General features: G+C 41.6%; 1 protein-coding gene across 2 annotated transcripts in view; it reads left to right on the forward strand.

Annotated features, from left to right (window-relative positions):
• GLRA2 (glycine receptor alpha 2) overlaps positions 1–26,319 on the forward strand; it is a 175,049-nt gene that overhangs the window by 115,070 nt on the left and 33,660 nt on the right. For both annotated transcript variants that reach the window (XM_037046333.1, XM_037046332.1), the window contains exon 8: positions 22,389–22,538. In XM_037046333.1, coding sequence (XP_036902228.1) covers positions 22,389–22,538 — 150 coding nt within the window. The remainder of the gene's footprint in view (positions 1–22,388; positions 22,539–26,319) is intronic.

Raw genomic sequence — 26,319 nt, forward strand, 5'->3', positions numbered from 1 at the left:
TTTGCCATATTATCATAAGAAAATATTTGCCATATTATTTCCAATTTTTGAAATTTATTGAGATTTTTGGCAGTGTAGTACATGGTTGGTTTCATGAATATTCTATAGGCATTTGCAAAAACAGCATATTCATTATTTACAGAGTTCAGAAAATACCAGGTAGCTCTTTCTCATTAGGCCTTCCATTTGTGCTCACTTCAAGTCTCAACTCACTGGACACTTCCTCTGATGCATGTTTTCAAATGATGCAAACCCTAGGCCATATTAAATCCTTTTCTTTCTGCCCCTCTACCTCCTGTACTTTCTGTTATTTTAGCAATTCTTACACTGTAATACTTCTCAGCACATTCAAGATCCTTGAGAACAGGGATCGTGTTTTGTATGCTGTTGTATTGTCAGAACCTGGCAGCTCTTGGCACATAGAAGGTTCTCAGAATCATCTGTTGAATGAATGAATGAACATCTCTTCTGTAACTTTTACATCTTTAGAATTACTCTTAGAGAGAAGGTGAGAAACAGGAAGAAAATATTTAGGATAGATTGGAGGTGTCTGGCAAGTAGGTAGTCTTCCAGACAAGTCCTATGATTCCCATCCAGACATTGAAGACTACCATATTGGTCCCCAGATGTGGCCAATAGCATGCCACTAGTCCAAGCATACAAGGAAGAATGGGAAAGTGGTGAGTGTTCATTACCAGTATTTTCTACTTCCTTTATTATGTACCCCGTCCCTGAAGAAGCTACTACTCTCATATGACTGCTTTGGTTCCACAGCTGAGAAACCTCCTCAGTCCTTTTTCTCCCTTCTGTGTTGGAAATTCCAGCCAATTAAAGCCAGTCTCACAGTTGAGTATTAGTTTTATTATTAAAGTAAATTAGCAATGAGTTGTGACTGACTCGACTTAATTTTTCAGGACATATATTCATCCCCAAATGGGAGCCTGCTGATGTGAGTAAAGTTTTAGTTAGTTGTTACTTATCTTTTCTGAATAGCCCACATTACCTCCATGCTTAATGATGCTTTCAGAATGCATGGAATCAGCATAGTTTAAACCAGGCAGCCATATAGAATCTTGCCCTTTTGCTTTCTTTTCCTTATCTAAAAAGAATTAGGGAATTTGATTAGCTCTAGAAAGTTGTCTCAGCTCTAAAATTCTGTGATCGGTATTCTGTTATCTATCCTTTGCAAATTAGTATAAATAACCTCAATCACCATTGGAGACAGTACAAACAAGCGAGGCAAATGTTGAAATATATATTGAGCAATAAATCTTCACATTAAGGAAGGGGATTGTAAAGTCAGTCTTTGGTCATGCACCGCACTGAGGCATGGCACAAATCATCCTCACACTGAACAACAAAAATCTGTTAGCAATGGGCTGATATCCAAAATATGCAAACAACGCAACAACATGCAATTTAATAATAACAAAACAAACAATCCAATAAAAATAATGGGTAGAGCATCTAAATAGAAACTTTTCCAAGGAAGACAAATAGATGGCCAACAGATATATGAAAATATTCTCAATATCATGAGTTGTAAGAAAAATGCAAACCAAAACCAATATGAAATACCATTTCACACTGTTAAAATGGTTATTATTAAGACAAAAAATAACTGGTACAGTCACAATGGAAAACAGTATGGAGGTTCCTCAAAAAATTCAAACTAGACCTACCATAAGACCCAGTAATACCTCTTCTGGATATCATAAATTTTTAAAACATTTACTTCTAAAGATATATGTACCCCTATGTTCACTGCAGCACTATTCAAAATAGCTGAGGCATGGAAACAACCTAGATGTCCTTCAATAGACAACTAGATAAAAGATGCCATGCATACATACAATGGAATATTACTCAGCCACAAAAAGACAAAATATTGCTATTTGTGACAATATGGATGAGTCTTCAGAGTATTATGCTAAGTGAAATAGGTTGTCAGACACAAAAGGACAAGAACTGTAAATGAATTCATTTGTATGTGAGATATAAAACAAAAAGGAAGACATGAACAAATAAAATAAACACACACATAAAAAACAAATGTATAGAGGTGTACAGAGAGGCAGCGCCCAGCTGGTACACCAAGATAGCAGTTGACCTGTCCTTATGTGAACGGGAGCCAGAAAACCTTGAGATCTTAGAACTAAGCAGTAGTTCCTTCCTCAACGCAGATATGGCACAGGGGGAAATGGAACTAAACACTGAGCGGCTGCCGAGTCCAATCAGCACAGACAGCAACGTCCTGAGACAATTCAACAGCACCCTTTTGATCAATGAGCCTGCTGATAATTCACAGGTGTTCCAAGCCAACACATCAAGAACTAGAAGAAACCGCACAACATTTATGATGTAACAGTCACTGTCTTTTTGCCACCTTCTTCCATGCATACTTCTATCAGTCGCCTTTATCAAATCAACCAGAAAGATGCCATGGATTTAGCAAATAAAGAAACAATGCATGAATGGGCAGTACAAACAACAATACAGATAAGTTGATCTTTGGAAGAAAGTTTGAACTTGAGTGACAACAGTTTAGAAAGGAAAATCTTGTCCAAATTGTATGGATTTAATGCCAGTATCCTCAGCAGCTTCTCCATCATTACCAACTTGGGTTGCACCAGTTTGCTTGCAGGTCCTATTCCTAGTCCTACACAACAATTTACAATAAGAAGACAAAGTTCTGCCAACACTATACACTATAAGATCAAGTACCCTTGGATCATTAAAAGGATAAAATGGTATTTGAATATCAGCTAAAGAGATTTTTCCAAAGCACAACCAATGTGTTTTCTTCTGACACGAATGTCTGTCTATCATCCATTCAGATGCTCTTAATAGAAACAACAGCAGTTTAGAGTCTCCTTGTAATTCACCAGCTAAAGTCAGTACTGTCACAAACTCTCCTGTGTCACCTGCTGACTCAGGGTCTCCATTTATTATAGTAGATGGACTTTCAACTAAAAGATTTGCCCATCCCAAGACCTTCTCACCGATGGAGAAAAACACATGGGTATTCTCTCACTTCACTCATGTACTCCATCTTTCTCTCTCTCTCTCTCCCCCCCTACTCACTCACCTACCCACTCACTCTCACACATACACAAAGTTGGAGCAATAGCAGAATTGTATGGTATAATTTAGACTATTTCCTACTTATCTTTTTTCTCTAAAATTGTTTATTTATAAAACTTGAATGTCTAATTCTTGTATATCCCCTTAAAAGCAATGTAGCTATATTTTCAAAGATGTTTTCCAAATAAGAACTATGTTGAAGATACAATTATACATGTTCAAGCTGCTAATATAGAAACATGCTATACTTGGACTTTAAAAAAAACAATAGAGAACACTATTTATTTATATAAATAAATTAAGTTATGAGTTCTGGTGCAGAAAAACAAACTCACAGATACAAACAACAAAATAGTAGTTACCAGAGGGTAAGGGGGGGTAGAAGGGAAACAGACAGGGTAAAGGGAATCAAACACATGATGATGGGAGACTTGACTTTGGGAGAAAGTACACAAAAGGGTACAAAGATGCTGTATTATAAAGTGGTACACCTGAAATTTATATAATGTTATTAATCAATGTTACTCCAATAAATTTATTAATTTTATTTTTAAAATTATGTTACCAATGATCAAAGACAAATAGAAGAATGGGGAATCATGTAATAGATCATCTCGTACAAAGCCACAGGCATAAATCACCTGGAAAGAGGGATTATAAGTATTATAGGAAGTATTCCCATCAATCAAACATTAAAGATGCTCAGTATCACTAGCCATCAGAGAGATGCAAATTAAAACCACAATGAGATGCCACCTCAAACTGATCAGAATGGCCATCATAAACAAATCAACAAACAACAAGTGCTGGTGAGGCTGTGGAGAAGAGGGAAACCCTTGTACACTGTTGGTGGGAATGCAGACTGGTTCAGCCACTGTGGAAAACAGTATGGAATGTCCTCAGAAAACTGAAAATGGAACTGCCTTTTGACCCGGCAATTCCACTGCTGGGATTATACCCTAAGAATCCTGAAACACCAATCCAAAAGAACCTATGCACTCCAATGTTCATAGCAGCACTGTTCACAATAGCCAAGTGCTGGAAGCAACCTAAGTGCTCATCAGTAAATGAGTGGATCAAAAAACTATGGTACATTCACACAATGGAATACTATGCAGCAGAAAGAAAGAAGGGGCTCCTACCCTTTGCAACATCATGGATGGAACTGGAAAGCATTATGCTGGCTGAGTGAAATAAGCCAGGCAGTGAAAGACAACTACCATATGATCCCACCTATAAGTGGAACCTAATCAATAACAAAAAAATAAGCAACGAAGATAGAACCAGAGACAATGAAATAAAGAACAAACTTACAGTACCAGAGGAGAAGTGGGAGGGAATAACCAGGGGAGGGAAAGGGGGAAGGGTCATCAAGAAACATGTATAAAGGGCACATGGACAAAGCCAAAGGGGGGTAGGATCAAGGATGGGAGATGGGGATGTGTGGGGTGGGGGAAGTGGTCAGAGGAAAATGGAGACAACTGTACTTGAACAACAAAATAAACAAATAAACAAATATCAAACATCATTACATCCAAGATGCTACACAATGTAATGCTGAAAGAAGTATAGTACAATAAAAATATTCCAAGTGTTAAAACTAGAATGAATATATGACATCATAGTGGAAATAAAGTTGGTTCAAGAATCCTATCCCAGGCATGGCTTTGCTCTTTTCATTTTAGAGAGATTATTTATTTACTTTTAGAGAGAGGAGAAGGGAAGGAGAAATAGAGGGAGAGAAACATTTTTTCAGTTGGCTTTTGCATGCCCCCAGCTGGGGACCTGGCTCACAACCCAGGTGAGCACCCTGACCAGGAATCAAACCAATGACCTTTTGGTTGGGAGGCCAGTGTTCAATCCACTGGTCCAGACCAGCCAGGGCTATATTGAAATATTTTTGAAAGCTCAATGTATCCTACACAACATACATAATACTAATAGTTGATGGTGACAATATGTTTCAGAATGGTAGAGAAAATTGGGTGATATTATGCAAATTTAGTATTTTCATAATGTTACCCATAAACAGAATGCCTTCAATATTATCACCATGAATCATATTGGACAAAGCTCAAGAAAAGTTTATGGAAAAGATCAAATTCAATTATGAATTATGAAAGCATAAATGAACCTCTAAGTAGCATTTGAGAGAATACAATTTGCATCCTGTTTATCTAAAATTCCACAGGAATAATCTGGCCCAGTTTTCTGAAATTAACATTTTTAGATTTAAAGATAAAACTGAGCCATTTCAGGACACACCATAATTTATTTTTAAAGCCATTTTCTATTTTTCAGCTACAGTTGATATACAATACTATATTAGTCTCAGATGTACACCCCAGTGATTAGACATTATGTAACTTACTAAGTGATCATCCTGATAAATCTATTACCCATCTGACACTATACATAGTTATGAGGATATTATTGACTATATTCCCTATGCTGTACTTGACTCCCCTGTGGCTATTCTGTAACAACCAATTTGTACTTCTTAATCCTCTTACCTTTTTCACTAATCCCCTGAATCCAACCCCCATCTGGTAATTGTTAAAATGCTTTCTGTACCTATGAGTCTGTTTCTGCTCTGTTTGTACATTTGTTTTTTCAGATACAATTGTCAATAGATATGTCTTTATTGCAAATTTATTGTTTATATTTTTATGCATTTTTCTTCTTTTCAGAGAAGACCCTTTTAACATTTTTTATAATGCTGATTTGGTGGTCATGAACTCCTTTAGCTTTTTCTTATCTGGGAAGCTCTTTATCTATCCTCCCATTCTAAACAACAGCTTGGTTATAGGTCCCTGTTTTTCATCACTTTGAATATTTCTTGCCACTCCTTTCTGGCCTGCAAAGTTTTGGTTGAGAAATTAGCTGACAGTTTTATAGGAGCTCCCTTGTAGGTAACTAACTGCTTTTCTCTTGCTGCTTTTAAGATTCTCTCTTTGTCTTTAACTTTTCACATTTTAATTATGATGTATCTTGCTGCAGGTCTCTTTGGGTTCATCTTGTCTGGGACCATCTGCACTTCCTTGATTTATATGTCTATTTCCTTCACCAGGTTAGGGAAGTTTTCTGTCATTATTTTTTTCAAACAGGTTTTCAATTTCTTACTTTATCTCTTCTCCCTCCAGCACCCCCATGAAGTTTATATTGGTATACTTGAAGTTGTCCCAGAGGTTCCTTACACTATCTTAATTTTTTTATTCCTATTTTTGCTGTTCTGATTGGCTGTTTTTTCCTTTGGTCATCCAAATTGGTGATTTGATTCTCAACTTTACCTACTCTATGTCAATTCCCTGTAAATTATTCTTCATTTAAGTTAGTGTATCCTTCATTTCAAACTGGTCCTTTTCTATGGTTTCTGTGTCCTTTTTCATGGTGCTGAAGTCCTCACTAAATTCCTTGAGCATCGTTATAAGCAATATTTTTGAACTCCGTATCTGGTAGTTTGCTTGCCTCCATTTAGTTCTTTTTCTGGCGATATCTCCTGTTCTCTTCTTGGCTCTGGAAGCCTCGGCTGGGATGCCTGGTGTGGAGCTGGGACCCCCTCACTCCTCAGGGGAACCTCCAGAGTTGTCATATTCCTCCCAATTTTTATCTGCTACATATGCATTTGTGAGCATCACATTCCTCATCTCTACCCTTCCTACCAGTCTCGATATGGCTTCTTTAAATCCCTAGTTGCAGGACTTCAGTCAGCTAGATTTCATGTGGCTATGAATTATTGTTGTTCTTCAGTTTAGCTGTAATTTTGATGTGGTTATGGGAAGATGTGAGTATAGCATTTAGCTATGCCACCATCTTGACCGGGAGTCTAAAGAATAATTTTAAAAGAAGAATAGTAGCAAGAAAACTAGCCCCTCCCTGATAGCTTTGACTCCAAGTGCAGCAGTTGCCTAAAATTTCTCAGCTGCTGCCATCTAGGAAATAGTTACATGAGCCTGACTCCCACATTTAACTTTAATGAAAATACTAAATTGGATGAAATCATCAATTAATCTAACTAATTTGCAGTAGTTAAGGTAGCAATTCTAATAGCAAGATGGGAGTACAAGAGGTCAATTCTACCGTGATGATGAGACTTAATGTGTTTGAGCATTGACGAGGCACCAGGCCTAGTTCTAAGTAACACCCACTCATTTCATGTCAATCTCAAACCTTACAGCAAACCTATGAAATGGGCTCTTAATGTATTGATTTTTCAGCTGAGGAATCTGAGACACAGAGTAATTAAGTATCTTGGCCAAGCTAGAAAGAGGCAAGACCTGACTGGGTCCTCAAAGCCGAGTACCGGTGCTAATGAGCTTTGCCGCCACACCTACCCAGCACTAATGGAGTGCATGGCCCTGATTTCTTTTCTTTACCTCTATAAACAGGTTACTCAAGGCAGGAACCAGATATTATCTCAGCCTCTCACAGGAGGAACAGTTTACAATGATTTGTTGGCTGACTGCTAAAAATACACCATTCATTTTAGGTCCCTATAAGTGTATATACAATGAAAACAAGAAATTGAGATGAGAATTGAAGTGATTCCGGGGGGGGGGAGAACAAAAACACCTTACAATGGAATGTTTTAGAGTAGAAATGATCCAGTTTTACACCCTATGTTGATCAAAATTAAAGAGAAAATGTATTAATTCAGACTACCCTGGACGGTGGTTAGCTTGAATTATAACACATGACTAAAACAGGAATTCTTAATAAGTTTTCTATAAAGAGTGAGATAGTCAATACATTGGGCTTTCTGGCCTGTAAGACCTATGTTGCAACTACTCATCTCTACCATAGACAATATGTAAATAAATGGGTATGATAGCAAACTAGATTTAACCCCTGGGCAGTAGTTTGCCAACCCTGGACTTCAGCGTAAGTAAGTTTATTTTTAATAGCTACTGTATACATGTTAAAGAAGGAAGCTGAATGAGTAGGTTAAAAATGAATATATTATGGTTCAGAATCTCCTATACTATTCATTTTTTCTCACAGATTATCTTATTTCTTCTTTTCCTTAACTAAAATTCCCTCTTTAAAAATTCCAAAAGTAAACCATCAAATCTGACCAAATTCTGGATTTGTGAGGACCAAAATAAACAACTTATCTCTCAGTTCTTTCCCTCCCTCACCTAAAGACATCATATATTAGTTATCCATTGTTGCATAACAAGTTAGTTCCTGCAAACTTAGTGGCTTAAAAAAGCATTACGCTGAGTGAAATAAGCCAGGTGGTGAAAGCCAAATACCACATGATCTCACCTTTGATAGGGATCTAAACAACAACAAAAAGAAACAAGCAAAATATAACCAAAGACACTGAAATAGAGAACAGGCTGACAGTGACCAGAGGAAGAAGGGAGGGAATTTCCAGGTAAAAGGGGAAGAGTTTGCAGAAACAAGTATAAAGGACACATATACAAAAACTAGGGGGGGGGATGGGAGAGAGGTGGGGAGCACTGGGGGGGTGGGCTGGGATGGGAGTAAAAGGCAGAAAACTGTACTTGAACAACAATCAAAATAAATTTTTCAATTAAAAAAATAAAAAAGAAAAGAAAAAAAACAACATATTAAGCTCATAGTTTCTGTGGCCAGGAATCTAGGCACAACTTAACTGGGACCCCTATTCCAAGGTTTCTCAGGAGGCTTAAATCAAGGTGTCAGCTGGGACTGTTGTCTCACATGAAGGTACAACTAGAGAAGGACCCACTTCCCAAATCACTTGTGTGGTTGTTAACAAGATTCAGTTACTTCTGAGCCATTGGACTGAGTTCTCAGCTCCTCAGTGCCTGTTTGCTGAATGTGACCCTCAGCTCCTTGCCAGGTAGGCCCTCTCCACCAAGGGAGCCAGAAAAGAGCCAGAGAGAGAAGGCCAGCCAGAAAGAAAGTGCAAGCAAGAAGGAAAGTTGGTCTTTCTTCATGTATCATGAAAGAGACATCCCATCACTTTTGCCATATGTTTTTGCTAGAAGCAAGTTGCTAGGCCCAGCCCACTGTCAAGGGGGTTACCCAAGGGTGTGAGTAACAGGAGTCAAGAATCATTGGGGGCCCTTGGAGAAGGTTGCTTACCATGCACTATTAACACTAAGCTGCATCAATCTTTTAGTATAATGCTGTTAACAGTTTTCATTGATATCCTGTCAGCAGGTGTAATTTGCACCTGCAGAATACCTACATTCTTATGGGCTCCAATATAGCTGTAACACAGTTTCCCTAACAAACTTCATACCTAACAGGAGCAGATTATTTACACGGTGTGTCATCAAATAAGGTACCTTCATTATTTCCCGGTCTCCAGGAAGGTTGGTATATGCTGAATAATCCTTGCATCATATTACCATAGATAGGAAATGTTAATTTTTATTAGTTACATAATTCTAATTTTATCAATTTAAAACTAGCTGTGGGGGTAATACAGATCCCAAATTGATTTCCTACCCACTTCTGCAGATTGGTTTTTGAACTGTGTTGACACTCCATTCTTACTGATGACGTGCAAACCAGCCAAATATAGGGCTTTTGTCAACAAGAAAGGGCTTTTCCGGAGGATGCCTGGTTTCTTTGCCATCCTGGTTCTAAACGGTGTGTGATGCGGCATCATTTTTGTGTTGGGTTCCCTGATCTACTTGAGGTTCAGGTCATTTCTGTCAGTGAGCTGCAGATCCTATAGCCAATGTTTGGGTGCAGATAGTTCAGTGGGGATGCGGTCTCAGCCAGGACAAGTGAGAGTGTATGGAGTGTAAACAAGGAGAGGAGCAAAGCCGATCGAGTATATTTCTCAGTTGGTTATGCTGGAGGGCAACTAGGGCGTCAGTCCTGCTGGGGATTCTTGGGATAACCTCACAGAATTCTCATCAGACCTGTCCCACCAAGTAACCAGGAATCTGGGGTCTTTATTCATCATCTCCCATCCATTTGTGGACAGGGGCTGTCCCTGAGAGTAGCTTCCTTGCATGCAAGTTGAGAAAGTTATTCAAGTGCCAGAAAAATCTCTTGGGCAGAAAAGCTAAGGGGTTCAAGAGCTTCAGGTGAGCTGCTGACAGTTTACAGGAGACTTCACCGCTAAATTTGCAGGTGAACTCAGTGCACCTGCTACACTTAGTCTTCCACATATAAATCTTTCTCATGAACACAACTGGTTTCTAAGCAAGGAATTCTCCATCTGAGGCAAGTTTTGCCTGACACACAGAGGCACTCACTGGGTATGCATTACTGAATAGCCCTGAAGCGGGGAAGAAGGCAGAGCAGAGGGCCAGCAGGCTGCTGCTGGGACTTGGGGCTCTGACCACCTTCAGATTGGGACCCCAGCCCACTTCTGACTCCGATTCCTCTCTCACCACTTTCTCTTTTCCATAAGTCACAGAATCCTAGGATGCCAGACACCTTAGAGATACTCACAGAAGCCCTTTATAGTTTCCAGGAGGAACCTGAGGCCCAGCAAGGTGAAATGATGTGGCCAATTCTGCCCACATACATCCCTGGCATCTCCCAGCTGCCTCCATCACAGCCTGCTGCCTCCTCTTTGGTACAACCCTCTAGGACTGATTTCCACCCAGGGAATGAGACTGATCTCTCCAAAGCAGATATATGCAACCGATATATCACAAACTGATATGTTCAATGAGCCCAACCAAAATCTTTTCACATTGACAATGTATCTTTCTTAGCACTCTGTACACTTCCATACTGCAATATAATGATGCCTCCTGAAGGCACAGCCTTTTTTATTTCTTCAAAGAGCTTGCACAGCTATTTGTGTCCTTTCATTCAACAGGCTGTAGGATTTCTTTTTAATTATAACAGGCTTTCGGCAGGCTAATATCTATTGCAAATAAGTAATTACTAGTGGGTGGTTTGTGCTTCTGGCTCTTGAGGCGAGGAGAAAGGCGTGGAGCTGACTTGCATCAAAATGCTACTCGGCTACAGGAAATGGATGCAGGGGAGGCCAGTTGTCTGGTAATTTACAGTAACGAAAAGTGAGGTCACTGGCCCAGTCAGAGGCTTTTGTGCCACATTAACTCCCAACCTCTGATTGACCTGCAGCTCTTCTTCCTGTGTGTCTCCTCCCCACATGTAACCTGCAACATGATGGGCGCCTGGGATTTTGCTATTTCAGTTTCACTTTGGACGGTAGGAGCCGGTAGGTAGCTGATTAGCTTCAAGAGCTTTAGCGCACACCAGGCCTGAGTGCCTGGGGTCTCATGCCAAGAATGGAAGGTTTCTGTCAAGGTGGCTCCCGTGGAGACTTCCTCACCAACTTGCTGCCTCCGCTGTGAGCTCCCATTACAGTACAGAGATGATGTTAAAACCAGGCCACAGGCTGGGGGCTGGGCAGTAAAACTTCTTGGCTTCCACTGACCCTGCCATTCAATGACATTACTATTTCACGCTAAATTCTCAGTTGTGAAATACTCTTTGGCCCTACACCAAAGAAATACCTGTCCTCATCACCAGGCTGTAGCACTCCAGTGCTCAGAGGCATCATGTGCATAGTCGGGAAACTCCATGCCTACAGAAACCTCTTTGTACCCTGGAGTCATCGCAAGGTTCTGGGTATTCTTGAAGAAATGGCTTCTCTATCACTATGGGCTGAACTGCGCTTCTCAAGGCTGCCAGCATTTTGTGGCTGAGACCCCCCATTCCCCAGCTATCTTACCCATCTCGAGTTGGCATCAGGATACACCACCCCGATTGCAATCTGATGACAAAGAGCCTGTGTGGCCCCACTCAGCACTGGCCTTCCGCTCACTCTCATAAGGTTCTGCATTTCAGAAATGGTTGGGGGTGAGAGTTTTGCTCCATGCTGCCTTCCTGGTCTGGCCTCTTCATCCCACTCTAAGGAGCATAGCCAACTTGAAAATCCCAGTCTAGGCTGCGCGTGCTCCTCAGCTTTTCCATGCTTGCCTCCCCTTCCCATCAAGTCCCCTCTCTGAGATCCCCAGATGGAAAGTGGGAGAAGAGCTCTGCCATCACTGTAAACCCTGTTCAGCATTCAAGGCCTTTCACTCAGCCCTCATCCAAAGAACAAGACTGGACACTTTATATTCAACTTCCCTCCTCGCCTTCCTTGCTTAGAAGTATGAAAACTGAACTTGGGGCGGGGTGGTTGGGGACATAAATACAGAAGTGGAAACAGCACTCATTGCTGACTGGCAAAGCAAAGGAAGAACGGTGCGGCTATCTCTCATCTTTACACGTTTCTTTTCATACTGTCTCCCCACTGCATGAATTTTCTCACCTCTCTCTCACATTAGATGTTGTCTTCTGGTGAAACTGCAGCATGTGAGTAATTTTCCTGACTCACTCCCCAAACAGGGATGTTCCCACAGGGGTCAGTGAGCCCAAAAAGCACAGAGTGTGGCATTAAGCCAGAGTAGACATGAACAGCAGTTCAACCACCCTTTCTCTGTGAGATCTTGGCAAAGTTAATGAGAGTAATCTCAGTTTTCTTATATTAATCAGGGAGGTAACTCACAGAGTTGTGTTGTTGCACACTTTCTCTTTTGATGGTAGTGGTCGTTTGCTGGTTTGTTTTTTTTTTCGTATTTGTAACAGCGTATCTCATTCCCCCTGACATACAGGAGTGCTCGCTATACCGAGGTTCCATTTTATGTGACCTTAGCTTATGTGAATTGGAAATAGGGCGATACAAAAATACTAACAGAGTCTTAATGCATGCATGGAACATGAAATACAACAAATTCTACTTAACATTTTTCCTCTAGGGAAAACTGCCTTGAATTATGCAAGTTTTGAATTATGCAAGTTTTGAATTATGCAATGTCTTCAAGAGCTCATCCCTGGCAAGTCAATGTGACTAAGTCCCTACAATCTGCCAAATAAGTGTTAAGATTTACATAAAGCATCTTATCTGATCCTTCACCAGCTCCACGACATTGGAATCCTTGGGCCCTACTTCAATATGAGATTCCAAAAGGTTAAGTAATTTCCCCCAGTTCACTGGCCATCCAGCCAGGATTCAAATCCAAGTTAGCCTGGTTCCAAATCTGTTCATTTCCTTCCTTTCTTTCCCATTGTTGCGTTCTCCCCAATTTCTTGCCCCTCTCCTACACACACACACACACACACACACACACACACACACACACACACACAATCTAGACAAATCTCTATTAAGTGGAGAATCATCTCACTAGTCCCCAAAGCCTGGGGCTGTCTTGCCAATACTATGATGACCCAGCGGACTCTTCACTGGGGTTGTTTTTACACCAGTGGACAATTTGCTCCCAACTCCGCTCCATCCTCACTCCTGCTCCTGTTTGAGATGGAATGTACTGCACGTGTTTTGTCATTGAAAGTGCAGCCACAGGAAGCAAACAGTGGAAGGCATCAGCGTTCCTGTCTATCAGCGGAACATGTGATGAGTCATGTGGCCAATAGAGAGAGACACAGGGGAGAAGATGCCCGCTAGTCCTGCTTCCTCCCAGTACCACTCCCTGCCCACCTTGGCTCCCTCTCCCAGATGTCTACATTCACATAAGGTTGACCCTTGGGGGTACCTTTCTGTAAGTTATCGCTGTGATACCTCTAACAGTGGGTATTGCCTAGCATTCCTCAGGTATTCTAGGGCTGGCAGTTCCACCCTTCTCTTACCTCTCTCCTCACAAAACTCACGTGGTTACTTTGAAGTTTTTGGACCAATAAGAGGAACTTATTCCTCTTTGGAAGCAATACCAGTTAACTAGGCCAGTGGGTCAACCAACATCCAACAAAGTGGTCCCCGGAGGTCGTTCAGTTCCTGTCCTCATGAAACTTTTGTTAATAGTACCATTTGTAACTAGTTGGCTCCTGCAGATACCAGGCTTGGAGGCGCTGCCACCCAATGGCTGTTTGTGCAAACAGCACCTTTGCACAAGTAGTGTTTACTCAACACACTACCCAGAACCCAGGACAGCAGAAGACAGAGAGAGATGAAGGCATGGCAGTGGTAACACTGGGATAGGCCAGGGCCTCAGTGTTGCCACTGCCTCTCTGCCAAAGGTGATCCGATTTTCCTGGCTGGAAACAGAAGTTAGCTCTTTAATTAGGCAATGAAAATGGCAACTTGGCAGTGAAACTGTAAGATAAAATTGTACACCACCAAGGACCTTTGGCATTAGGATGAATTTGACAGTCTCTATTTTTCCTGATGATATCTTTACAGTGACTGAATGTAGGTGAGAGACGAAATCCAAACTCAGAGTTGGGATTCTCCTTTCCACCTTTGCTGACTACTTGCTGTGTAAGATTTAGACATGTACTTAACCAGCTTACTTTTCTCTCCCAGAAAATGAGGATGGGGAGGATGGGGAGATACTCCATAGTGCTCAACTAGGAGGTTGACTGGAGCTACCGAAGGCTTCTGTTCCATGTCATGGAAGCCCAAGTCTGGTGCCTGTGACCCACGGCATCTTTCATTTCACAGCTGCATTACCAGGGTTAATTACATTTTGTCGTCTAGATTAAATGAAAGGAAATGGTACCATACAGAGCGGAAAAGCTTTCATTCTACTTTAGCAGCGGTTTCCATGCATAGTGTACAAAGGATTAAACATTGGCTCCAGCAGGTACGAGTGACAGACCATTCCACTTAAAGAAAGAAAAATACTTTAGTATTTTCAGGTTGCCCTATGAATTATATTTTGCCTCTTTTCTATTAAAAACAACACTTGGTTGATTACAGTCATTGGTAATGTTTCTCCACTGTAGAGGACTTCTCTATACATGCTCATAACCAATCTTCCTGGATTGGCCGCTAGAGGGATGTTACAAACTCTTGAGGTCAGCCTACTGGCTAGCAGTGTGGATATATTTTAGTTAGCAAGTTGCCAGATGGGAACGCCTTGTCCATGAGGGATGGCAAGGGCGTCTGAGCTGCAAGGACAGTCAGACAACCCTTACACAGTGATCTACTCTTCTGTGCTACGGATAAATACCAGGTAGAAAATAGCCCAGCCCTGGGTGGTGTGGCTCACTGGACTGAGTGCCAGCCTGTGAACCAAAGGGTTGCTGGTTCGATTCACAGGCAGGGCACATGCCTGGATTGTGGGCCAGGTCCCCAGTAGGGGGCGTGAGAAAGGCAACCACACATTGATGTTTCCCTCTCTTTCTCCCTCTCTCCCTCTGTGTAAAAATAAATAAATAAATAAAATTTTAAAGCCTATTAACAAAAAAAAGAAAGAAAGAAAGAAAGAAAGAAAGAAAGAAAATGACCCAGTCCACAAACAACTAGCTTCATGACACAGAAAATGGTACAGGTTTTGAATATAGACAAAACACATTATGGGACTAAAGTAAATCAATTCATGGCTTCATTTTCCATTTTGAAACTGATCTGAGTATATAATTAATCAAAGGCTGACTCAAGGAAACTTGTCAAGGTTTTCAAAAATGCCAATATATTGTGAAAAGAACAATACTGGAAATGTCAGCATGATGCCAAAACTGAGCAGTGAGCTGAATTCCACCATCTACTTGATCTGTTCAAGTATCTGCTGGTTATTTAGTGCCACAAAAACCTAAACCACTTGACTGGCTCTACTTCTTCCCGATGTAAAGTCATGAGAATAATAAGCATTCTTCCTGCCCTAAGTAAAAATAAATCAAGAGTAATCTGGGTATCATCAGCTATCAACTTTAAAAGACCTACGCTATTTTTCCCTTTTAGTTTGTTCTTTCTCTTTCTTTCTCCCTATATCCTCTATCCAAGCCTTTATCTAGAGAAGAAACTATGAAAAGAATTTGAATTTATATATGGCTTGAATAATGTGTCAATCAACAGTAACTATGGGGCAGTTACTATATGCACAAAGACTTGTCACTGGTGGCATAGATACAAAAAACATCACTGAGTCTTTATCTGCCGAGTACCTATACTTCAGTTGGGTGGATACAACATGCATACATGGAGCAAACACTAAATTATATGATACTCACTATAAATGTATTACAATCACAAATTCCAAAGACGGGTAGGACCACTGGGTTAGAAGCTAGAATAAACAAAGTATCACTCTAGAGATAGAATTTGAGCTATTCCTTGAGAAATTATCTAGAAACAAATATATAGAAAAGGCAGGAAGAATTCCTGTGCTGAGAGAAAAGTAAAGGATTTCTCAACTTTAATACAATGAACATTTGAGGTTTGGATAGTCCTTCATCATAGGTGCTGTCTTATGCATTGTTGGACATTCATCAGTGTGCCTGGCCTCTACCCATGGGGAGCCAGGGGCTAAAAAACCCCCACTCCCCAGTTAGGACAATGAAAAACCTCTTTAGACACTGGGAATGCCATATCAGGACAACATGACCCCAAACTGAGAACTACTAGAGTATACATTGACACCTGGTTTGGGGAGGATGGCTTTCTCAATCTCAGAATGCATCAAACTCAGAATTATTGATGTTCAGCACTGGATAACGTCATCGTGGCCACTGTCCTGTACGTTAACAGATGTTTAGCAACATTTGTGACCTCAACCTACCAGATTCCATTAGCACCTCCCCCTGACTGTGACAACCCAAAATATCTGCAAACGTTGCCAAGTGTAAAATCACATCTATCTGAGGACTGGGATTCTCAGTACAAATGGATGCGGCTTCCTCAAGGTTAAGCAGAATTGCATACACAAAGTATAAGGTTTGTGTTGGAGAAGAGCAGAGCAAGACTGAACAACTAGGGTGGATACCCGCTGTGCAAGATCTTGGATACCAGAGCTCATCACAGGCAGCCAGAATCATTCTTAAGCAGGTGTGTTGCAAAATAAAATTGGTGTTTTAAATTTAATCGTGCAGAAGCAGAAGGATAAAGTGCCATGGAGAGAAACTGCATACAGGGAGGTCAGTTAGGGAGTGTTATAATAACCAGGTGTAAGTGTTGATGGTCCTGGCTGTAGTGACATCTTTGCAATGGAGACAAGAGAGTAAAGCCAAGGGTGCTGTGCAGAAAGAAATGGCAAGACTTTGCAATTTTCTGAAAGAAAATTTCTTTCAGAAATTTCTTTCTTTTCTGAAAGAAATTCAGACTTTGCAAGACTGAATATTAGATGAAGGCAAGAAAAGAACAAATGATGAGACCAGGGTTGCTGGTGGGAAGATTCCAATGAGATAAAATGAGGAAGGAGGGGCATTTCATGAGTTTGATTTTCCATCTGCTAAGTGTGGGCCTCTTGGAACTGACACAGGAATGCTGGTGAGAGGTCAGGTCTGATGAATTTGGGAGTGTTGGGAAAACAAAGCCCTGAAATCTGTGTGGCTTCCTACAGTACAAATTTAGGTCTCATTCACATTACACTCCACTGCAGAGCAGGTGGCCCTGGGCCTTTTTAGGAATCCCTACTTCTTCCGTTTTATGGCACTGCCATCTTAAACAGGTGACATCCAAGGTGACTGCAGAAGGGTTAAGTTCTAAGGACTTCATGGGAGATTTTGGAGGCCTGGAAATGGTGTACACTGCTTCTGTCCGCATTCCACTGGGGGACCAAAGGAAATGGAAATTTTAGTTTGCTGGTGTCCCAGGGAGAGGAAATGGGATTCATGAGAACTTGGCCAATCTCTCTTATAGGACACACACATACACGCACAAATAAGAAGAGAACTATAGGAGCAGATGAGTTCATGAAGGACATGAAGACTAAGAGTGAAAATTGAAAAAGAAAAAGTTCAAGGAACACAATAACAAATAAAAGATCCAGCAAAGGATTCAGAGATATCCTTGGAAAGCTTGGAAGAGAAGCAGACCTGTGCAGAGTTGAGACTGGGTGAGATGAGGGGAGATAAATTCCTGTAATGGGAGGAAATGTCTGCTCTTGCTAAGATTCTTACTGTTGTACACAAAGAAATTCCCACATATTAGAAAAGGACTTCCACATCAATACCCCACCTCAAAATCATCATTAGCTTATCGCTAGCAGCGTTCTGAAACTCAAACCCCTCTGCCTGGCCTTCAACCTGCTGGCCTTGGCTGCCTGTCCACACCTCACCAGGCACTTCCCGAGGTCCCAGCCTATCCCGGCCACTGGGTTGTTCATCATTCCTGAGCCCATCCACTCTCTCCCATCTTCATGGCTTTGCTTTCCAGGCTTCTTGCACCCCTAAAAGGCCTGGCTTTACTCAGGCCCTGAGTCAAATGCCGCATCATCCAGCAATAAAGCCTTTTCTGAGTTTCCCTGTCAACATCAACCTCCCCATACTCCATCAGCCTTTTGATCTTTCCCATGCTTGGGCCCATGGGACCATCCGTTTTGTCACTTGACTTTCTCCCTCGATAGACCATGGGTTTCTCAAGTATGAAGCAGGGCTGCTGGGATGTACAACACAGGGAGAAACCAAATGACACTACAGTCTAGGTCAAGGGCTGGCAAACAGTTTTTGTAAAAGGCCACATGGCAAGTATGTTAGGCTTTGCAGGCCATATGGTCTCTGTCACAACCACTCGACTATACCATTTTAGTTCAAAAGCATCTGTAGACAATATGTAAACGAATGAGTATGGCTGTGTTCCAATAAAACTTTATTTATAAAACATATGGTGGACCAGATTTGATCCACAGACCCTAATTTGCTGCTCCCTGACCTATGTGAATGACACTTTCTGGAGCACAGAGTAAATGGGGCTTCCTGGAGGGTAGTCTGGGAAGCCCCAGGAAGAACGAATGTGCATCTTAGATACCCTTTTATCTTCTATCCCATCTCTCACCACTCAGTACAGTGCCTTCCACGTAGTAGGCTAGCAATATTTATTTTTCTAAATGAAATATGCCTGGAACTCAGTGAATCATAATAGCATTTTGAGAGCTTAATTACCTTTGAAAACTATTTTGCAAGATTGTAGTAAAGTAATTCAGGAAGGCATCCTATAAGCCCAAGAATCATAAAAAAGAATGTGACAGGGGAAGATGTGAGCTGAAAACATCTAAGGATTAGCTGCCACAGAGAGAGAATCTGACATCAGAGCTGGGTAAAAGCCACAAAAAGGTATTTCAATCCTGAGAGACTAGCACCAAGGGACATCACACCATATGTAATAGATGTCTCACAACACCCTCTAAATCCATGTGAATAATGCATTTAATACCAGCACTTCAATGCTGGAAAGAGTCAGAAACCAACCAAAATGATTAAGAGACTGAAAGGATTCATTTATGAGCAGCTATAAAAGAATCCAAATACGTGCTCGGCCTGCTGATGGCCAGAAAGAGATGGGGAAATGGTTTACAAATTACTGAATGTTGTAGACACCAGGAAGGGAAGGAATGATGGTCAGCTCTATTGGACTCAGCTTCCACTATGGATATATCTCAAGCATTGACAAATTCCTTTCATTATTGAGTCTTAAAACATTTATGGGCCATCTGAATAATATATAACAGGGAACACTGTGATTGGAAATGCTCTATTATTACAAGAGAATAGGATTGCTCCAGAAGGGCGAATACAAGACAGATTATTGCTTATTAAGGAAAGAAACATTCCAGGAATGCTAGGTATGCCCAGAGAACTGAAATGTGCTCATAGCCCACGGTTAAAAATATCAGATATATGAACTTGTGGATAACGTTATATAGTGTAGAGTTGTTGAAATTAAAGCATGAAAATGGAAAGGTGGCCAGAGAGTTCCTTCATTCCTTCCATCCTTCCATCATTCAATCATTCATGTATCCATCCATCCCTCAGATGTACTGCTTACTCACTATTTGTCAGGTCCCACACTGGTGACAGAGAGAGAGTAATACTTCCCAGGACCTGTCCAGAAAAAAAAAACAAAACCTTACAGGTCTAGTGGTGGAGTCAAAGAAGTGTGTAGTCCAGAAAGAAACAGCAGATAGTTTCAATAGAAAGTGACAAGGGAGGAAAGCAAAGAGGCCTCTAACCCAGATGGGAGAAAGCACAAAGGTTAGGGAGGCTTCTCTGGGGTGCTGGTTTGTGAGCCAAGTTCTGAAGGGCTCCGAGGAGCCTGTTAATCAGAAAGAATGAGAAGCGCATCTCAGGTAGGAAGAGTGATCATTGACAGTGTTGAAGATGACAAAGTGCTGGACCACTTTGTCACAACTTATGTGGGACCAACCAGTAGTTCAGATTGGCTGAGACAGTATAAGGATGGTGGTAGCCTTAAAAGTAATTGGAATCTATTAGGAACGTGAGTGATTTCTTTTTTTCCTTGTTGATTTTTGTCTCTTCCAATATTTATCCACTAACAAAATCACACTCATGTGTAGCCAAATTGTAAACATTTCTATAGCACTTATTCTGTGCTAGACACTATTCTAAGCACTTTGCATATATTAAGTGATTTTCTCCATATAATTCTATAAGACGGGTACTATCATCCCACAGGCAGATGAGAAGGGGCCACAGAGAGGTTAACAACTGGCAAAGGTATAGAGACCATCAGGGCAGAGGAGTGTTTCTCACTGGGGCATCTCACTCTGGAATCTCTGCTTTACATCCTCTGTGCCGCTACTAACTTTCTAAGTCAAGAACCTATTTTTGGAGTATTTATTCCCATAATCCCAGTCTACAAACTGATCTAATAAATAAGCAGAAAGTCAAATATTTGGAAGGAAGAATTTTCACAGCCCCCCCCCCCTCAAATAAAACTAAAAGTCATCTAAATGTCCTAAAACACAGACTGATTAATCATGGCATGGGCCCTTATACAAGCACTGGAAATTATGATTTAGAGGAAAGTTAAACAACATGGAAAATGCTCACTATAAAGGTCAAAGGGAAATGCAAGACACAAACTGTATAATCCTACTAAAGTGTCTGTGTGTGTCCAGAAAGGGAACTCTCTAGTCGGCTGGGGTCCAATTCCAATCTTAGCTCAGCCACTTATAACTCTGTGACCTCAGATAATAATTTAACCCCTCTATAACCCAGTTTCCTCATCAGAAAATGGGGATAATACAATTGTTGTGCCCTGGCTGGTGTAGCTCAGTGGATTGAGCGCAGGCCTGAGAACGAAATAACCGCAGTTCAATTCCAATCAAATACGGTAGTAACCCCTCCCCCACTTATTTTTTTCCAATAAAACAGTTACCTCGGGCCTTGAATATCAATGGTTTTTATATATTTCTCTAATTATCAAACTTAGCCGAAGTTCTAGTTTTGGACTGCACATAGACCATTTTTGCTATATTGGGAATTCAATATTAAAGTGAAAAGAGCCCTGGCTGGTGTAGCTCAGTGGATTGAGCGTGGGCCTGCGAACCAAAGGATCACAGTTCAATTCCCAGTCAGGGCACATGCCTGGGTTGCAGGCCAGTTCCCAGCAGGGGACGCACGAGAGGCAACCATACATTGATATTTCTCTCCCTCTCTCCTTCCCTTCCCCTCTAAAAGTAAATAAATAAAATCTTTAAAAAATACAGTCTTTATTAAAAAACACAACTGTTGTGATGGATAGAAAATCAATACACATAAAATGTTTAAAATACGGGTTGGCAAGAACTCAGTGTTAGCCACCCCCCAAAATAGGACTACTTATTTAAAAATTAGGACTAGTTAGTACACATTCAGCTGCCAGTTTGATAAGCATCCTTTGTAGTCTGGGGTCCATTATATTACAACTTCATCTAGTTATTTTCCCCCTTATATTTAAAGAAAAAATTAGAAGTGAGACGAGGAGCACTTTCCATTGCAAGTAAGAAGTATTTGTCTTGAAAGTCTGCTTTATTGAAGTATAAGGTGGACTAAGTCCTCAACCAGCCCTGTGACGTCCCCAAGGCTAGAACCTTGATGCTTTGTTTTGGTTCCATGTTCTTGAATAGTGATCGTTTCAAGCCCTTTAAGAAAAGTGTTTTCATGCCAGTCAGGGTCAACAGGTCGATTAAACTGAAAAACTGGTTTTTGAAGGGCCAAAGAGCATACATACTATGTTTCTCATCCACGTTTTGGAATGCTCTTAATTATATCTGTTTTTAAATGTTAAAGGGAAAAAAACAACAATAAGAAGAAAATGAGCAGTTCCGAGCATGGTGTCCACTCTATTTTACCTTGAAGCTTTGTTTTTATTTCTCTTTTCTCCACTAAGGAAATTCTTGTAGTCATCTGTGGAGCCGTTCTCAGGGAGGAGGCGACACTGAGAGAGATGGAACCTGGCACAGGAAGGACATTGCGGCGGAGGGCGGGGGGCGGTAACCTGTGGCAGTGCGTGTAACTTTCCCGGCTCTGCCCAGCATCTGCAAATGAGGTTCTTCTGTTGCTCACAACATTAGAATAGAGAAAACCCTGCACATTCCTTGTGCAGGGTTTCTGCACAAGCTTTCACAGCACCTCTCTCTGTCTGTCTCTCTTAGGTCTCCTATGTCAAAGCCATTGACATCTGGATGGCAGTGTGCCTTCTGTTTGTGTTCGCCGCCCTCCTGGAGTATGCAGCAGTGAACTTTGTCTCCAGGCAGCACAAGGAATTCCTGAGGCTCCGAAGACGACAGAAGAGGCAGAATAAGGTACAGTCCAGCCTCATGCAGCCAGTCAGGTTGCACTTGAGGTGGGGGGGGGGGGCGGCAGACAACATAATTCAGGAAACAGAGCACATAATGAGCAAGAAGCTGAGCTTCATTTTTGCCCTGACCTATCCCAGCGTGTTGCATGACTGCTCAGGCTAGTCCTTTATGATTGGGCCAGGGTTGCCACACTTAGCAAATAAAAATGCTCAACTTGACCTCCAGATAAACCATAAACACTATGTAGTGTATGTATGTCCCAAATACTGCACGGGACATACTTATATTAATAAATTATCTGTTGTTTATCTGAAGTCCAAATTTAACTGGGTGCCCTGTGTTTTATCTGACAACTCTAGTTGGAGATATTTACTCAATCTGACAAAATTACTTTAAAATCCTGTTGTTTTGAACATTGATAATTGGTATGTGTGTGCATGTGTAACGCCATGCACATAACTTACTTGATTAATTTTTTCATCAGTTGCTCTGGCTTTATGTAAATAAGGCCCCTTCCCATGTTGATTGTAACTTGATAAATCCAGTCAGACAGATCTTATTGTCTCAACTTAAACATTAATGCACAAACCCGAACTTTATACTATCCCAGAGGCGTTAGGTGTGAAACACGTGGCTCAAAATCTCCAGTTCAGTGGTTCCCTAACAACTTGCCTGCACACCTGATCGGCCTGGGAATCTTTCAAAAGTCCCACACCTTGCCCATGCTCCATACCAATTCAATCCCAGTCTTGGGATAGGGCACAGGAGTCAGTATTTCTGAAGTTCCCTCCCCCCAGGCAGTTGCAGTGTGTGGTCACCTTTGAGAAGCACTGCTCTGGTTTATAAACCAAGTTCCTACAGGACACCAGAAGGCTCGCACTTGTTTTCAGTTTCAGATTCTGGAACACAGACATGAGCTTTGATACAGAGAATGCTAGTGCTGGTAATAACATCTCTAGAGAACTAAAGTTAAATGTTTATACACTGGACATAAGAGATATGTTTCAAAATCCCCCACACACAAAGCCATAGTTATAAGCTACCCTGTCAGAGCAAAACCAAAGATGTTTCATTGTCAAGTTGAATGCTTCCAGATCGAGATGTAACATTGAGAGCCTGTTGTGGTTTAGATTACTTACACTGAGGAGCCTGTATGTGTACGAGCTCACTGTGTCCTGGCTACATGGGCAAAACGTCTCCTGCACACCCTCTGGGCCGGTATCCTGCCACCTGCCCTTCTCTCTCTCTTCCCTACCTCTCAGGGCTCTTCTGTCCCACCACAGCCTAAGGAACACACAAATGCACACACACACACATATACTGTCATTGCTACACACTGTTGAATAGCAAACCATGCCCAGTCTCCTCCTCCCTGCCTCCCTATGATAACCATTTCTTCTAACTCATCCCCAGGAATCTGGCATAAAGTGACACAAGTTTAAGGTCATTGTGCTCCCCAGGAAATTTTACTAGAATGTGAGGCCATTTCAGCACATAAACTGTATTCCCAGAACTCCCTGGCATAACATAGCAGGTGGCCACTGATTGCATGTTCTCCTAGACCAGAGACAGAAAATGAGTTTCATTTTGCTTCTCAAGTCTGAATAATTGGAATGCTGCAGGGAGGACTCCTAGGCTGGATCTGTACCTAAGCTTATCATAAGAATCACCTGGAGTGCTTGTTAAAAGTACACAGTCTCATGTTCCACCCCAAACCTTATGAATCAGAGTCTGCAGACAGGTCATGTGAATTACTGAAGTGTTTCTTGCAAGTGTCCCGGTGAGTCTTATTGTGATAAAGGAAGTGTGGGGAAACCCAAGCAGTATTACAGCAGGGAGTAGCAAATGAGAAAGACAAAGGAGTAGAAAATGAGGCTAAGTTCAGGTCCATACAGGACTCTGCAGACTAGTATAAAGGAATGAATTTTATTCTGATAAAATCCACTGGGTAGTTTCAACATCGCAAGTGTCAGGCTATTGCACGGCTAGTCTGTGGGGTCAACAACAGCAGCAGCAGACCAGTGAGGAGCCTATGGTACAAATATAGGTGAGAGATGCTGCTGGATTTGACTATGGCATTGGTCATGACAATGGAGCTGAGTGGTCAGATTCAAGATTCATTCATTCATACATTCCACAAATACTTGCTTCCTACTGTGTGCCAAGCACTGCCCGCCACCTTAGAACACACTGTTGAACAGGACAGATGAAGAGCAATCCTTTGATGAAACTTATATTCTAGTAGTTTATCCTTTGGAGGGAAAACCAATAGGTCAAGCTGATGCATTTGATGTGGGAAGGCGAGGAAAAGAAGAATATGGCTCGGACATTGGGCTTAAGCATCTGGGTGGACAGTGTCACTATTTAAGATGGGGACTATTATGACAGAGTAGATTTGGGGTTGAACTCACAATTTGTATTTTGATGCTGTTGAATTTAGATGCCTATGAGACATGCCAGTAGAGTCGGCAAGTAATTAGCTACATGTGGCATCTCTAAGGAGTCTCTCTTTAATCCCTGCCACTGTCACCCACCTCAAGCATCCACCTTGCTCCTCATCGCAGTGCCTGGGCTATCATTTCACTTCCTCCTTACTCACACCCAGCTCCATGGGAGCCTCTGAGCTTCAGGTCAGTCCCCTTCAGCAATGATTTCTCCTATCACTGCTGTTATCTACCCACCTACAGCCACACTCCTTATTAGTGAACGACTTCAGGGCCTTTTTCACAATCAATCCAACACTCTGGTTTAGTGTTACCTTTCCTGGAAGGGCTTAAATATCCATAGAAACAACTGACCCCATCCTTGGCTTCCCAATTCCTGGACTGGCTTGCTGCCAATTTTTCCTCTTTTCGACCTCAGTCATGTACTCATATGATTGGAGTCACTGCTTTGTTTTCTGAAGAAAATGGAGAAACCCAAGTGTATGTGCTTTATATGGAGATGTTCTTGATTTTGACTGTGCTTCTCAAACTGGCTATTCAAAAGGAAGGTCAATTAACAAGGGTAAGACTTGAGGGAGAGGTGGGGAGCAAAACAAATCAGGCTCTACCTTTGCAGTCAAGGCAGTTATTGTCACTGATGATTCAAGTTCGAAAAAAAGAGCAGGAGACATTTCCAATTATCTGCCCCTTAGGAAACGGCATCTATCTCTCTAAGGTAGTGCTTTTCAAGTTTTCTGAGTCTGAACCATGGTAAGAAAAATGAAAGGGTAACAAGAGCTAGCACTGCTTGAGTGCTTACCACATAGCATGCACTGTCCTAGGCACTTCCCATTAGAGTAACTGATTTAATTCCCACAACTCTGTCACACAGCCTCGCTTGCAGTGAAAAGTCCTGGTTTTGGTATTTTCCTAATGCCTTGTATGAGTTCGCATAAAATAACCTGAGGTGGGTGTGGCGCCCTCCATTTTGTACACCTGGGTTCTGCCATGGTGTGATCTTCTGGGGCGGGGGCGCGCATGTGCAGTGCACACATTCTCACTGTAGCACGTACTACCATCTAGAAAATAACCATCATTATCCCTGCCCTCTTTTCTTGGCTCTTTCCAGAAGCAATGTCATAACTGACACTCTTTCCAAAATAGCTCAAAGGGGCTTGCTGATAAAATGCAGTGCACTCAGACACAAGAGGCCAGGGAGAAATTATTCCTTTTCTTGGTCCCTGTCAATGGTCAGACTCCCCTGTCCTGTTGGCCACTTGGGTGCCAGTTTTGGTCCATGACATGGCATGCAAAATCCATGAAGCTACTAGGCCACCACTTGGTGGGATCAGTGAAAAACG

Source organism: Sturnira hondurensis, unplaced genomic scaffold (assembly GCF_014824575.4).
Source record: "Sturnira hondurensis isolate 20B ecotype Veracruz unplaced genomic scaffold, ASM1482457v3 Scaffold0005220, whole genome shotgun sequence".
In the NCBI taxonomy this organism is placed as follows: domain Eukaryota; kingdom Metazoa; phylum Chordata; class Mammalia; order Chiroptera; family Phyllostomidae; genus Sturnira; species Sturnira hondurensis.